Genomic DNA, 15,137 nt, shown 5'->3' with positions numbered 1-15,137 from the left:
CAACTTTCTTTTTTTTTTTTCAGAGTTCCTAGTTGTCTTGAAAGCACCATAAATCCAGAGAATGCCAGACTTTGATGAAAAAGTTTGATGACTAAATTTTCCCATTTAGGACCCAGCCGCGCCACCTTCCTGCTGCATAAATGATGCAATATGCCAGGGAGATAGTATTACTTTCATAGCTACAGTATACATGAGTGTATGTTGTGTAGTAAGCTTTTAGTAGCCCATGTGCCTCACCGTAATAATTTGGTCCCTTTTCCCCCCATAATTTAACATACTGTTCTGACTTGGTGGTGCACATGTAGCCTATAGCCTGTTTTAGAGAAATGTCATCATTGGATATTGTAAGAGCTTTCATTGTCTGTTTATATGCCCCCTTTATTTATCCTACGGTTCTGACTTGGTGTACGGGGCGAATACTGTAAGAATGGCCCATGTTCTGAATTCTGTCGCTGTACATTTCAAAAGTGCTGAACAAATAGTTACATTGATTGTGTCAGTCCTAGCTCGCTCATGAATGTCTTAATCTAAATTACGGATTGCCTCTTATCCTCTCGTATGCCATAGTTACATCTCAATTGTCAGTAGAAACCACATTTGTTTAAGCAAGTCAGCCATATCAGCTATGTTTTTTATGCTTTATGTAGGCCCTAACAGTTTGTGGGCACCGTTTGTGGGCATCGTTTGTCACCGTTATAGTCCAATGAATGTATTTTTTAGTGTTGTGTAGTGGCATTGCTGGCATGCAGCTAAACAATTTTTTGAGTTTGCTCCATCAAGATTTCCAGTTGAAGTAAGAAGTTTACATACACCTTAGCCAAATACATTTAAACTAAGTTTTTCACAATTCCTGACATTTAATCCTAGTTAAAAGTCCCTGTCTTAGGTCAGTTAGGATCACCACTTTATTTTAAGAATGTGAAATGTCAGAATAATAGTAGAGAAAATGATTTATTTCAGCATTTATTTCTTTCATCACATTCCCAGTGGGTCAGAAGTGTACACACACTCAATTCGTTTTTGGTAGCATTGCCTTTAAAATGTTTAACTTGGGTCAAACTTTTCGGGTAGCTTTCCACAAGCTTCCCACAATAATTTGGGTGAATTTTGGCCCATTCCTCCTGACAGAGCTGGTGTAACTGAGTCAGGTTTGTAGGCCTCCTTGCTCGCACACACTTTTTCAGTTCTGCCCACAAATTTTCCCCTTTTTACTCCAAACCTAACGATGGTCATTATGGCCAAACAGTTCTATTTTTGTTTCATCAGACCAGAGGACATTTCTCCAAAAAGTATGATCTTTGTCCCCATGTGCAGTTGCAAACCGTAGTCTGGCTTTTTTATGGCGGTTTTGGAGCAGTGGCTTCTTCCTTGCTGAGCGGTCTTTCAGGTTATGTCTATATAGGACTTGTTTTACTGTGGATATAGATACTTTTGTACCTGTTTTCTCCAGCATCTTCACAAGGTCCTTTGATGTTGTTCTGTGATTGATTTGCACTTTTCGCACCAAAGAACGCATCTCCTTCCTGAGTGGTGTGATGGCTGCGTGGTCCCATGGTGTTTATATTTGCCTACTATTGTTTGTACAGATGAACGTGGTACCTTCAGGCATTTGGAAATTGCTCCCAATGATGAACTAGACCTGTGGAGGTCTGTCTACAAGTTAGTTTGTTAACAATAAATTTGTGGAGTGGTTGAAAAACGAGTTTTAATGACTCCAACCTAAGTGAATGTAAACTTCCGACTTCAACTGTACATGCTAAAATCGTTACTGATTATAATCAATGTGGGATGGCGCAAATCTTAGAGATGTAATTATGAAGCGCTCTTCTCCAGAGGGGAAACATGGAGCGGGGAACATGAAAATTGCGGTAAACGATACATGTTACCACAAACTTTGCGATGGAAAAGATATGCTGTATCCTGGGAACAGAGTTTTTAAATACATTTTTTGTTTGTTTATCTTCACAAGCCATGACCCTCCAGTCACACTCGTGGGAAGGCAGCAAGATGCTGACGTCTTGGTCTTCAGGCTGTTAGATAATATGGATCACCCCTCATAACGAGCCGTGCATCAACAGAGCCCAAGGTGCCAAGGAGGGACTGGATAGCCGCCAACACTGGGTCGCGTATCGGCAGCAGGAGCCCGGTGTAGACGGTGGACGTAGCCGGAGCGGCGGTGTTGCAGCGGGGGAATAAGGACCAGCCGGTTGTGTACAATTGCAGGAAATAAACTTTAAACCTGCTAAATGGTCTCTCCACCAACAAGAGGGATGTGAATAGTTTGGGTCATGAACAGTGCTTGCGCAGGATGTTCCCCAATGCTGGATGGATGACCTGAGTGAAAAAGTTGGGGAATCCCTGCTATATCGCACAGTAATAGGCTACCCATACTGTCAAATATTTGACATAAGCTACCAGTCTATTTACTGTGTTCTGTAATCTTTTGCAGTAATTATGTTACCGGCAACGGACTGTGTCCGTTTCTGAAAGAGAAAATAATGGCAAATGTTTGTGCACCTGTTAGTGAACGTTTCAATTCAACATTGGGGGCTACTTACAGTAGCATACATAGAGGCCTACTTCAATGTAAAATATAAACTGTTCACCTTTTAAATTCGAATGTATATTGGCTTCCCTGAAAACAGGTACTGACAGGAGGAGCAATATGATTCTGTTAGGGGTGGTCACACTGGATGGGGATGGTGATGGAAGCTTTGGTGGTCCACACAATGAAGAAGCAGGTGTCCCTTCCAGTGATGTGGAGCTGACCTTGTACCTGGTGCCAGCAAGACCCTCCCTCCCTGATATAGAAATCCTTCGACTTCACGGCCTCTTCAATGGTAAGGTCCCTTGCACCATAGGGACACTTGACCTCCACCACTACTGTGACCCTCCGGTGTGGCACCCAGGATCCCAGACCCTGTGACCTAAAGCCCTGACTCCTGCATATCCATCCCTGTAGTCATTTGAATGCCTTGATGCCCTCCTCTTCATTATCTGTGGCCCACCTTACAGACAACATCCCATCCAACGACTGATCTGAGGACCTTTTTTTTAGCAGCAACGGAGTTAAGCGCTTGGCTCTAACCACTGCTCCATAATTGCTGGCCGTCAACCTTCCTCTCCTCGTAGTGTGCCAGTTGGGGTTGGTGCGCTGTCCAACTGTTGCCTGCCGTATAGCCTCCTACTGCTCCGCTGTGTAACGGCTGTCGTCGGTGGAAGAAGAAGAGGAACAAGGTGCAACGTGGTATGTGTCCATATCTTTTAATCAAGAACTTGAACACAGAACAAAAAATAATAAACCGACAACCGAAAACCGTTCTGGCTGGTGCAGACACACAACAGAAAACCGTTCTGGCTGGTGCAGACACACAACAGAAAACCGTTCTGGCTGGTGCAGACACACAACAGAAAACCGTTCTGGCTGGTGCAGACACACAACAGAAAACAGAAAACAATCACCCACGAAACACAATAGAAAACAGGCTACCTAAATATGGTTCTCAATCAGGGACAACGATTAACAGCTGCCTCTGATTGAGAACCATACCAGGCAAAACACAGAAATAGCAAATTATAGAAAAACTAACATAGACAACCCACCCAACTCACGCCCTGACCATACTAAAACAAAGACATAACAAAAGAACTAAGGTCAGAACGTGACACGCTGACAGCGCCATGCCAGCAAGGGTGCCTGCATGCCCCAGGTGCCCTTGTTTTTTTAACAATGTCCGGTACAGACAGAGTGACAGGGAGGGAAGCTGTTGTTCTGGCTCAGGTTCCAGGAGACATGTCGTCCCACTGAACCTGCCCCGGAGACGGTTCCTTGGCCACTGAAGATCCTCCTGTGAGCTCTCGCGACAGAGGGTTGTTGTCTTCAACCGGGTTACAGGTCTTCCACTGACTGCACCTGGTTGGGCACGGCTGTCTTCCTCAACTCGCATTCCACATCCATATGGCCGTTATTGTGAACCACTAAAATATGCTGCATGGCTAGGGCTGTTGCGGTGACCATATTACGGCCACGCTGGCGGTCACGAGTCATGAAGGCAGTCAAATTCCATGTGACCATTTAGTCACGGTAATTAGGATTCTCAAAGCTCTGATGCTGCTGATGATCATTAGTAGCCCACCAAACAAATTTAACCAATCTACACTCTTACATTAATCTTCTGTAATGTATTCTTTTTTATTTAACTAGGCAGGTCAGTTAAGAACAAATTCTTATTTACAATGACGGCCTACCCTGGCCAAACTCTAACCCGGACGACGCTGGGCCAATTGTGCACCACCCTATGGGACTCCCAATCACGGCCAGTTGTGATACAGCCTGTAATCAAACCAGGGTCAGTCGTGACGCCTCTAGCACTGGGATGCTGTGCCTTAGACCGCTGCGCCAATCTATCAATAGATTATAGATTTTCTCAAAATATGTTAAATAGCATAGCCTATATAGTTATAAACATGTATAGTTATATAGTTATTAAATCGTTTTGTCTTTCTCTTAATTTTTTTCTGGGAGCATGAATTATTACTCAATCCAATTTCAATTTAATAATCCAATTTTCATATCTTATTTCAGTTTATCCCATTTCAGAGTGCTCGACGGGACTTTTATTTAGAAAATCGTGAGAGAGAAACACGTGACCGGAAGTAAGAACCTCACTGCTTTGTTTATGTTACTTGGGGTAGCTACTCGACTAGCATTCCTCAAAATGTCAAAAATAGAGTTGCTGAGATTGTTTCTCAACGAAAGATTGACAGCTGCTGCTGATGAGATATTTGGGACAATTGAAAAGACAATTATAGAGTACCAGGAAGAAGTTTCCCGCACGAAAGAGGAGAACAGCCGTCTACGGGGGATGCTAAGGTTACAAAAAACAGGTTTGTGACTTTTTACAACGCTTATGGGCACTAGCTACTTAGTTTATACAGCTTTGATATTACTGCATCTAGCTACTACAGATTGATGTGAAGCTCATTAATATTTGCCCTTCTGACTCAAATTGCATTGCCAGCATTGCCCCTTGGATTCTCAAGAACTAATTCAGCTAGCTACCTGCATTCTACATGTTTTGTCAGACCCCCAAAAGATGCAGGTTTGCCTGGCCTGCTTCAACTCGGCATGCTCACTATGCTGTAGGTTTTACAAAAGTAAGAATCAAAAGACAATCTTGTGCATGGGGTGGGAGGACGCATAAGCCAGTGGCAGGTGTTCGAATCCCGGTTGTGGTTTGAATCCAGACTTGGCGTGTCTTTGTTTTCTACTTATTACTGCTTATATGTATTGCTTTCATCATGTAATTTGATATTTTTTTATCCATTCTCCCTCAGACCCCCAGCCGCTGACTGTCTCTGACGAGGATCTTCCCCCTGAGCAGCAACACTGTGAGCAGCAGTGGAGCCCTAGTCTGGAACCGGATGGTCCGGAGGCCACACAGATTAAAAAGGAGCAGGAGGAACTCCGGACCAGTCGGAGGGAAGAGCAACTTCAATGGCTAGAGTCTGGTACCAAAGACTTCACATTCAGTCCTTCCTGTTTGAAAAGTAACTATGATCCGATTCAGAACCCAACTCATTCATCACATCTTCACCAAATACAAAGTGAGGAAAGCCGAGAGAACCCAACTCATTCATCACATCTTGACCAAATACAAAGTGAGACAAACAGTGAGAACCCAAGTCAGTCCTCATACCTTCACCAAATAGAAAGCGAGGAAGACGGAGAGAACCCAGCAGCTCAGTCCTCATATCTTTACCAAATACAAAGTCAGGAAAACCGAGAGAAGCCATGGCAATGCCGTGTTTGTGACAAATGTTTCAGCAATATTCATCATCTGAAAGCGCACGTGAGGAGTCACACAGGGGAGAGACCATATAAGTGTCCTATATGTAGAAAATGCTTTATGACAACAAGCGCATTGAATAGGCATCAGACAATTCACACTGACGGAAAACCGTTTAGGTGTAATTATTGTGGCAAATCCTTCAAATGGATGAACTCCCTTGGAAGGCACATAAGGATTACCCACGAGAGGGAGAATATATGACAGCACCTTGTGTGGGGAAAGGGCAACAGTTGTTATGAAAAAGTTACATCCTGATGCTTTTTATTCTATTGCCATATAATATTATAATATGCTATATGCTATTGCCATATAATTACACTATAATTACACTATAACCATGTTATGGTTAATTATAGGGGCGTCAGGGTAGCCTAGTGGTTAGAGCATTGGACTAGTAACCGGAATTTTGCAAGTTCAAATCCCGAGCTGACAAGGTACAAATCTGTCGTTCTGCCCCTGAACAGGCAGTTAACCCACTGTTCCTAGGCCGTCTTTGAAAATAAGAATTTGTTCTTAACTGACTTGTCTAGTTAAATAAAGGTAAAATAAATAAATAGGATATCTATGGCTATTTTGTGTGTGTTGTCTTTTACATGTTTGTAACCACTTTCCCAGGGACTGCAGATGGAAATATGTCTTGATCAATGTGCGTTATCTTTGTCAAATAAATCAAATAAGGTCAAGATTTAGAGGCGTATCTTGCACCTGTCTGTGCATAAAGATTATTTTTGTCATGTTCATATGGTGTAATGTCATGTCACATCTGTTTTGACCATTTCCTCCAGTGATCACAAGATCCAAAACATTTTCCATATGCCTACATTACTGTCCTTTTTTTTTTTTATACCTCAGTGATCTTTCTAATGTGCACACCTGATGGCAAAAAATAAATAATCAACACACCAAATCTGTTGCCATAGTCTTATCCCTACTTAGCTATTTGATGCCATTCAAAAAAACATGTTCAATAATTAAAGCATGTAAATAATTCAGTCCGAGAACTAAGGATATGTCACATGACTTAGATTTGAGACTGATGATTTGAAATGATCTGGCCAGGTTTTGTCACTGCCTACTCATTTTGTGGCACTGTCTCCATGGATTAGGCTACTCTCCAAGCACCCAGAGACAGTATCGCACTTCCAAAAAACTGATTGGCTAGTGATACGCATACTCGACCCTCTGGTTGGACCAGAAAACTGTCAATCAACATGGATCTAGTGCGCTACAAATACGTATGGGGTGAAGTTGGAACATATTCTGGCGAATTAATTACGATTTTTGCCGAACTACATTGGACACCTTTATCTAAATGTATCTGGTTAACGTTAGCTCTATTCAGTCTGGGGGTGCGTGTGATTTATCAAAAGTGTAGTGGAATATCCTCCCAGCTTTTGTAATCCTTATTAGTCCATTAAATTAATTTGTCAACAGCAGGCACAGACTGATCTTTTTCCCTGCAGGATATTAATAATGTTATGTTTTATTTTCATTTTCTTCAGATTGTGTGGTTAGTTTGCTAGCATTATTCAGGGCGATGGTCGTGGCATTTTCCGTGTGAGTTAAATTTTCCTCGTGCTTTGCTAGTCTTTCAGAAGTTTTCCTAATCCAGCCATTAATTAGGCAATGTTAAATTAGTGATATCTGAAACATCAGGCACGGACTGATATTTTATTTAGCCTTGTAGTCTATTTTTTTCTTGAGATTGTGTGGTTGGCATGAACTGCATGGTAAAGTATAGCTTGATAGCTCTTTTGGTGTGTTCATGCAATTTCGTGTCTGGGGGTAGTGTAATTTTCATATTGCAGGCTGGCTGGTAGCTGGGAGTAGCTTTATTGGAAATGTACAGGTGTACATCCTGCAATTTCTGTTTCCTAAATATTAAAGCATTCATTACTCATGCAAAAAAAACACAGAAATGTGGCGAACTACAGTTTTACTTGTGGGGTAGAGTTCCCTTGCACCAAAGCATCACTACTTGTTACACTACCCCGACCTCATCCTGCAATTTGGGCGACTCATTCGTTTGTGGACACTGAGGTTTGAGAGCCAGCACTCCTACTTGTCTGAGGAGCACCAGTTACTCCAGTCTTATTTACACAGCGGCCAATTGTTTCCACATAGCATTGAAGTTGTTGGTGTCATGAATGAATTTGAGAAGCAGTTATATAACAACGCCATTCAGGAAGTTGTACAGTCAAACGGGTTCACAAAGCAAAGCATTGCAGAGGTGTTTAAAATCGTATACAAAGTAAAAGCATACACTAAAGGCCTTGTGGTAATGGGAGAAAATGATGACGATACAAATTTGGAAAGATCTCATTGATTCTGGTCACAGAATCCCAGGTCCATTTAATTGTTGGAATGTATCAGTCTGTGTCACTGGTCGATCTCGGATTCGTTTTATACCATATTCTCTGATTAATTATGTGTGTGTTAATTAATGCAGATAGTCTGAGTGTGTTCTCCGTAAAACCAGTGTAGGCATGAAGGGTCTTCAAGATGCAATTAAACACCAATTGCCCACCTTGGAGGCCGAGACGATGAGATCTTTGTCAGAGCATCTGAGGGAAAATGTTGGAGTGAATATTAAACACCTTGAATACATTCAGCCGGAGGCCATAAAATACCATTTGATGCCAATATAGTGCCGGGAATTTCTTCAGTCCTTCATCCAAAGAGGTGAGATCTTCCTTGATAAATCTAACATATTTATGTAATTGTTATGAATGGATATTTGGCTGTCCCCATAGGAGAACCCTTTGAATATCAATTTTTGATCCCAGGTACATGTATAACCATTTTAGTTCCAGGTAGAACTCTTCTGGGTTCCATGTAGAAAGAACCCTTTCCACAGAGGGACATGGAACCAAAAAGGGTTCTCCTATGGGTACAGCCAAAGAACCCTTTTGGAACCCTTGTTCTAAGAGTGTACACACACACAAGGTTAAAAAGGTTCTGTAAATAGTTAATTTGTTTGCCCTCATAATAAAGGGCTTATGCAATGAGGGAGCGAGGCACATGCAATAAAAGGGACAGAAATAACAAAAATACATAAAAGTACAAAAATATACAAATGTTTCTGTAAATTGTTTGTTTGTCCTCTTGTGCTGGTATGGAGTGCAGCGCATAGCCTAACTGTTTTTTTTACTTTGTATTTTTTCAAAGAAAAATGAAGAATGGATAGTATCTGTCACAATGGATAGGACACTTGTCCTCCTCCAAGCATCAGTGACCTTCAGGAACAGTGGCCTTTCCTTTTCACCAAGTTATGGCTCGGCAACCACTTCAATCCCCTCACTGGCATCGTGATTGACAGTTCCCTGACTCAAGCTCTCCTGAACAAGAGTAAGAGAATTGTCAACTTTTTTGAAAGCCAAAAGACCAAGTTGAGGAGAGAGATCCAGTGCCTGAAGAATTAAATTGACAGTTACATCAGAGGCAATGACGATCTAACAGCCACTGCTGCCATTCTTTTGTTGATGACCCACTTCAAAGAGAAGGACGGATCTCTGTTCCTCTTGGCAGATGTAAGGAATAGTGCTTTTACACTTCTAAAGTTCATATGATTAATGGTGTTTATACTGTACTATTACACATTATTTGAATATTTTTATATGTACAGTTGAAGTCGGAAGTTTATATATAGTGGGGAGAACAAGTATTTGATACACTGTCAATTTTACAGGTTTTCCTACTTACAAAGCATGTAGAGGTCTGTAATTTTTTATCATAGGTACACTTCAACTGTGAGAGACGGAATCTAAAACAAAAATCCAGAAAATCACATTGTATGATTTCTAAGTAATTAATTTGAATTTTATTGCATGACATAAGTATTTGATCACCTACCAACCAGTAAGAATTCCGACTCTCACAGACCTGTTAGTTTTTCTTTTAGAAGCCCTCCTGTTCTCCACTCATTACCTGTATTAACTGCACCTGTTTGAACTCGTTACCTGCATAAAAGACACCTGTCCACACACTCAATCAAACAGACTCCAACCTCTCCACAATGGCCAAAACCAGAGAGCTGTGTAAGGACATCAGGGATAAAATTGTAGACCTGCACAAGGCTGGGATGGGACAATAGGCAAGCAGCTTGGTAAGAAGGCAACAACTGTTGGCGCAATTATTAGAAAATGGAAGAAGTTCAAGATGACGGTCAATCACCCTCGGTCTGGGGCTCCATGCAAGATCTCACCTCGTGGGGCATCAATGATCATGGGGAAGGTGAGGGATCAGCCCAGAACTACACGGCAGGACCTGGTCAATGACCTGAAGAGACCTGGGACCACAGTCTCAAAGAAAACCATTAGTAACACACCAAGCCGTCATGAAAACCATTAGTAACACACCAAGCCGTCATGGATTAAAATCCTGCAGCGCACACAAGGTCCCCCTGCTCAAGCCAGCGCATGTCCAGGCCCATCTGAAGTTTGCCAATGACCATCTGGATGATCCAGAGGAGGAATTGGAGAAGGTCATGTGGTGTGATGAGACAAAAATAGAGCTTTTTGGTCTAAACTCCACTCGCCGTGTTTGGAGGAAGAAGAAGGATGAGTACAACCCCAAGAAGACCATCCCAATCGTGAAGCATGGAGGTGGAAACATCATTCTTTGGGGATGCTTTTTTGCAAAGGGGACAGGACGACTGCACCGTATTGAGGGGAGGATGGATGGGGCCATGTATTGCAAGATCTTGGCCAACAACCTCCTTCCCTCAGTAAGAGCATTGAAGATGGGTCGTGGCTGGTTCTTCCAGCATGACAACGACCCCAAACACACAGCCAGGGCAACTAAGGAGTGGCTCCCTCCAAATCATTGGAGGCAGCTGAAAGTCCGTATTGCCCAGCGACAGCCCCGAAACCTGAAGGATCTGGAGAAGGTCTGTATGGAGGAGTGGGACAAAATCCCTGCTGCAGTGTGTGCAAACCTGGTCAAGAACTACAGGAAACGTATGATCTCTGTAATTGCAAACAAAGGTTTCTGTACCAAATATTAAGTTCTGCTTTTCTGATGCATCAAATACTTATGTCATGCAATAAAATGCAAATGAATTACTTAAAAATCATACAATGTGATTTTCTGGAGTTTTGTTTTAGATTCCGTCTCTCACAGTTGAAGTGTACCTATGATAAAAAATGATAGACCTTTACATGATTTGTAAGTAGGAAAACCTGAAAAATCGGCAGTGTATCAACTACTTGTTCTCCCCACTGTACACATAGGTTGGAGTCATTAAAAATTGTTTTTTAACCCCTCCACAAATTTCTTGTTAACAAACTATAGATTTGGCAAGTCGGTTAGGACATCTACTTCGTACATGACACAAGTAATTTTTCAAACAATTGTTTACAGACAGATTATTTCACTTATAATTCACTGTATCACAATTCCAGTGATCAGAAGTTTACATACACTAAGTTGACTGTGCTTTTAAACAGCTTGGAAAATTCCAGAAAATGATGTCATGGCTTTAGAAGCTTCTGATAGGCTAATTGACATCATCTGAGTCAATTGGAGGTGTACATGTATTTCAAGGCCTACCTTCAAACTCAGTGCCTCTGCTTGACGTCATGTGAAAATCAAAAGAAATCATTCAAGACCTCAGAAAAGCAATTGTAGACTTCCACAAATCTGGTTCATCCTTGGGAGCAATTTCCAAATGCCTGAAGGTACCACGTTCATCTGTACAAACAATAGTACGCAAGTATAAACACCATGGGACCACGCAGCCATCATACCGCTGAGGAAGGAGACGCGTTCTGTCTCCTAGAGATGAACGTATTTTGGTGCGAAAAGTGCAAATCAATTCCAGAACAACAGCAAAGAACCTTGTGAAGATGCTGGAGGAAACAGGTACAAAAGTATCTATATCCACAGTAAAACAAGTCCTATATCGACATAACCTGAAAAGTCGCTCAGCAAGGAAGAAGCCACTGCTCCAAAACTGTCATAAAAAAGCCAGACTACGGTTTGCAACTGCACATGGGGACAAAGATCATACTTTTTGGAGAAATGTCCTTTGGTCTGATGAAACAAAAATAGAACTGTTTGGCCATAATGACCATCGTTAGGTTTGGGGGAGGCTTGCAAGCTGAAGAACACTATCCCAACCGTGAAGCACGGGGTGGCAGCATCATGTTGTGGGGGTACTTTGCTGCAGGAGGGACTGGTGCACTTCACAAAATAGATGTCATCATGAGGTAGTAGAATTATGTGGATATATTGAAGCAACATCTCAAGACATCAGTCAGGAAGTTAAAACTTGGTTGCAAATGGGTCTTCCAAATGGACAATGACCCCAAGCATACTTCCAAAGTTATGGCAAAATGGCTTAAGGACAAAAAAGTCAAGGTTTTGGAGTGGCCATCACAAAGCCCTGACCTCTATCCTATAGAAAGTTTGTGGGCAGAACTGAAAAAGTGTGTGCGAGCAAGGAGGCCTACAAACCTCAGTTACACCAGCTCTGTCAGGAGGAATGGGACGAAATTCACCAAACTTATTGTGGGAAGCTTGTGGAAGGCTACCCAAAACGTTTGACCCAAGTTAAACAATTTATAGGCAATGCTACCAAATACTAATTGAGTGTATGTAAACTTCTGACCCACTGGGAATGTGATGAAAGCAATAAAAGCCAATGCCATGATTACTGTATATATGTGGTAACCTTTGTATGCTTGCAATGTACAATGATAGAAAAGTACTGCTTTAGTTCCCAGGCTGAGAACTGCCTGCACCTGCTGATAGTCACACAGCCTCAAGGCTGAGATAGTAGAGTGAGAAACCACAGTCTAGACATGTTTTTCTCATCTTAGATACTTTGTATCTAATCAAATGCAACAATGTTAAGGTATGATTGACGGTAGGTTGTTCACACCAACTAAGTATAAAGAGTGTTGTCTCATGTTTCGCCACACAGATCTTTACTATAGACTACTGAGGTATTCTGTGTGTGAATCTCTGTCTGCAGTTGCATTTTATTACTAAATAGTTTTATACTAAGGTTCCTGTGTCTGTATCATCTATCTGGAAGACTGATTGTTGTAGGAAACTTGCTGTAAATGTACAGCAAGGATGCTGTATTAAGGAAAATCATACTGTAAACTATATTACAGCACCACTGCTTTTAAGCAAAATTACAGTATTAAACTGGCCGCTGTGGTGCCAGTATAATGCTGTAAATTTACAGGGAAAAGTTTTACAATGTACCTTTTATTAAAGAAAATGCCAAAAAGTGCAGGCCTACCCATTGTTAGTTTAAGATTTTGAAGAAAATAAAACAGATCCGATTATTTAAAGTGACGCTAGAAACGAGCTGTAAAATACCCTAGAAAGACATGACTACGATGCACGTGCGATATCATTGTTTAGTTTCTTTGACATTGAGGCTCAGATAAAACCTATAGACTAGGAGACTGCTTGGGAAATAATCTAATTATGTCACTATGAATTGATTAAGCTATTCACTTTCTGTACCCTAGATGTTTACATTGGGTTAATCCGTAGAAGAAGAGTAGCCAGACTAGCCAGGGCGTCCACTCCACTCCTGTATGTAGCGACATTGCACAATGCGTTAAACCGTGGTGCACACCACTACGCAGGCTTTTGGCACAGCAGATAAATATCTACCATTGATGAACGGAGTTGTTGTCAACGAAGAGCGTTGTCACTGATTGTTAGCTAGCTAGCACTAGCATTCTGTAAAAATGTCTGAAATACAGATGTTGAGAGTGTATAGCAGTGCAAATGGCATGAAATGTACTCCATGTTCTTGTAAGGTTTGTGGGAGGTCTTTTCGGTACAAGCGTCCCTTTTTTAATCATGTGCGAAGTCATGCACATATAGAGGATAAAGAACATCTATGTGGTGTGTGTGGAAAGCACCTAGATTCTAAAGAGAGTATGAAAGATCACCTCCAAACTCACGTCATAGCTGAGCCTGAGTTTTGTCATGTTTGTGGTAAAATGTTCACCACGAAGTTTAGGCTGAAAAAGCACAGGAGGGTTCACACAGGAGAGAAACCATTTCGCTGCAATGATTGTGGCAGGTGTTTCAGTGATGCCGCCAATTTGATCGGACACAAAAGGACTCACACATTCGAGAAACCATATTGCTGCCAGGAATGTGGCCAAGGATTCACTCAAAGTGGACATCTGGTTTTGCACAGGAGGAGACATACTGGGGAGAAGCCATATTTCTGTTCTGTTTGTGGCAAAAGTTTCAGCACCAGATTATATTCAGCACCAAATTATACAGGACACATGAGAATTCACACAGGGGAGAAATCGCACAGCTGCCATGATTGTAGCAAATGTTTCAGCAATAGTGCTAATCTGAGAGCGCACAGGAGGATTCATACAGGGAAGAAATCATATTGTTGTGATTATTGTGGCAAAGGATTTGCTCTGAATGGAAATCTTAAAATGCACATGAAGACACACAGGAAATAAATCATATAGGCTAATTGCTGTGTTTGTGAGAAATATCTCAGCACTGACCCCTACCCAACTTGAGAATCCAAACAGGAGAGAAATACATCTCTTTCGTGACTGTGGCAAAGCCTTTGCACAGTGGAAATTTGGCAAGGCATAATGAGAATGCACAAAATATCAGAATTCAGCATGCACAACAACATTTCAACAGTTTGTTTACACTGGAGAGAATTGTGATCTGGCTCGTCTGAAGATGCTTATGAGTTTTCACACACAGTTGTGAGAGACTATACAAGTGTCCAAATGAAAATGCTTTATCACAAGTGCATTAACTAGGCTTCAAACAAGTCACATTGAGGAAAAATTGTAGGCCTACATGCAATCCCTGCTGCAAGTGCTTCAAATAGACTCACTAGGAAGGCACATTCACAACAGGGAGAAAACATGGGCCTTCGGGGAAAGGGCATCAGACAGTGGAACGAAAGGCATATTCTCACTTCCACCAGTAAGAGGAGAAGAGGTATAGTACATACACACAAGATCCCAGCTCTTGGATCAACAACATATGACTGAACTAGCTTGAACTTACAGAACATTGTTAGAAGTCCACATGAATATTGCTCATCAGATTGCTGAGCAGTAGGAGTCCCTGCTCATTAGTATGACACGGGACACACATTTGAGCTGCTGTCCTGTATCTTGAAAACAAAACTTTGCATTTTTTGTCTTGAAAGTAAAATGCCTTCTCCAGTAATACATAATGTCTGTTTTTAACACTGTTGTGATGTTGTCTTACTTTTCAAAGTATTTGTTACTTCATGCCTTTCATACCAAAACTATTGTCATA

The 15,137-nt window shown here is 41.6% G+C and overlaps 1 protein-coding gene across 1 annotated transcript; it reads left to right on the top strand.

Annotated features, from left to right (window-relative positions):
* Positions 1-13,564: 13,564 nt before the first annotated feature.
* LOC139377243 (zinc finger protein OZF-like) lies at positions 13,565-14,308 on the top strand. The gene has a single exon (XM_071120253.1). It carries the CDS (start codon positions 13,565-13,567, stop codon positions 14,306-14,308), a length of 744 nt encoding a protein of 247 aa, XP_070976354.1.
* Positions 14,309-15,137: the final 829 nt, after the last annotated feature.

This window comes from Oncorhynchus clarkii, chromosome 2 (genome assembly GCF_045791955.1).
Source record: "Oncorhynchus clarkii lewisi isolate Uvic-CL-2024 chromosome 2, UVic_Ocla_1.0, whole genome shotgun sequence".
In the NCBI taxonomy this organism is placed as follows: Eukaryota; Metazoa; Chordata; class Actinopteri; order Salmoniformes; family Salmonidae; genus Oncorhynchus; species Oncorhynchus clarkii.
This window is presented reverse-complemented; position numbering and strand designations above follow the sequence as displayed.

Bases quoted from the DNA above. Each gene is read 5' to 3' on its own strand.
- LOC139377243 (XM_071120253.1), top strand. From the start codon at position 13,565: ATGTCTGAAATACAGATGTTGAGAGTGTATAGCAGTGCAAATGGCATG.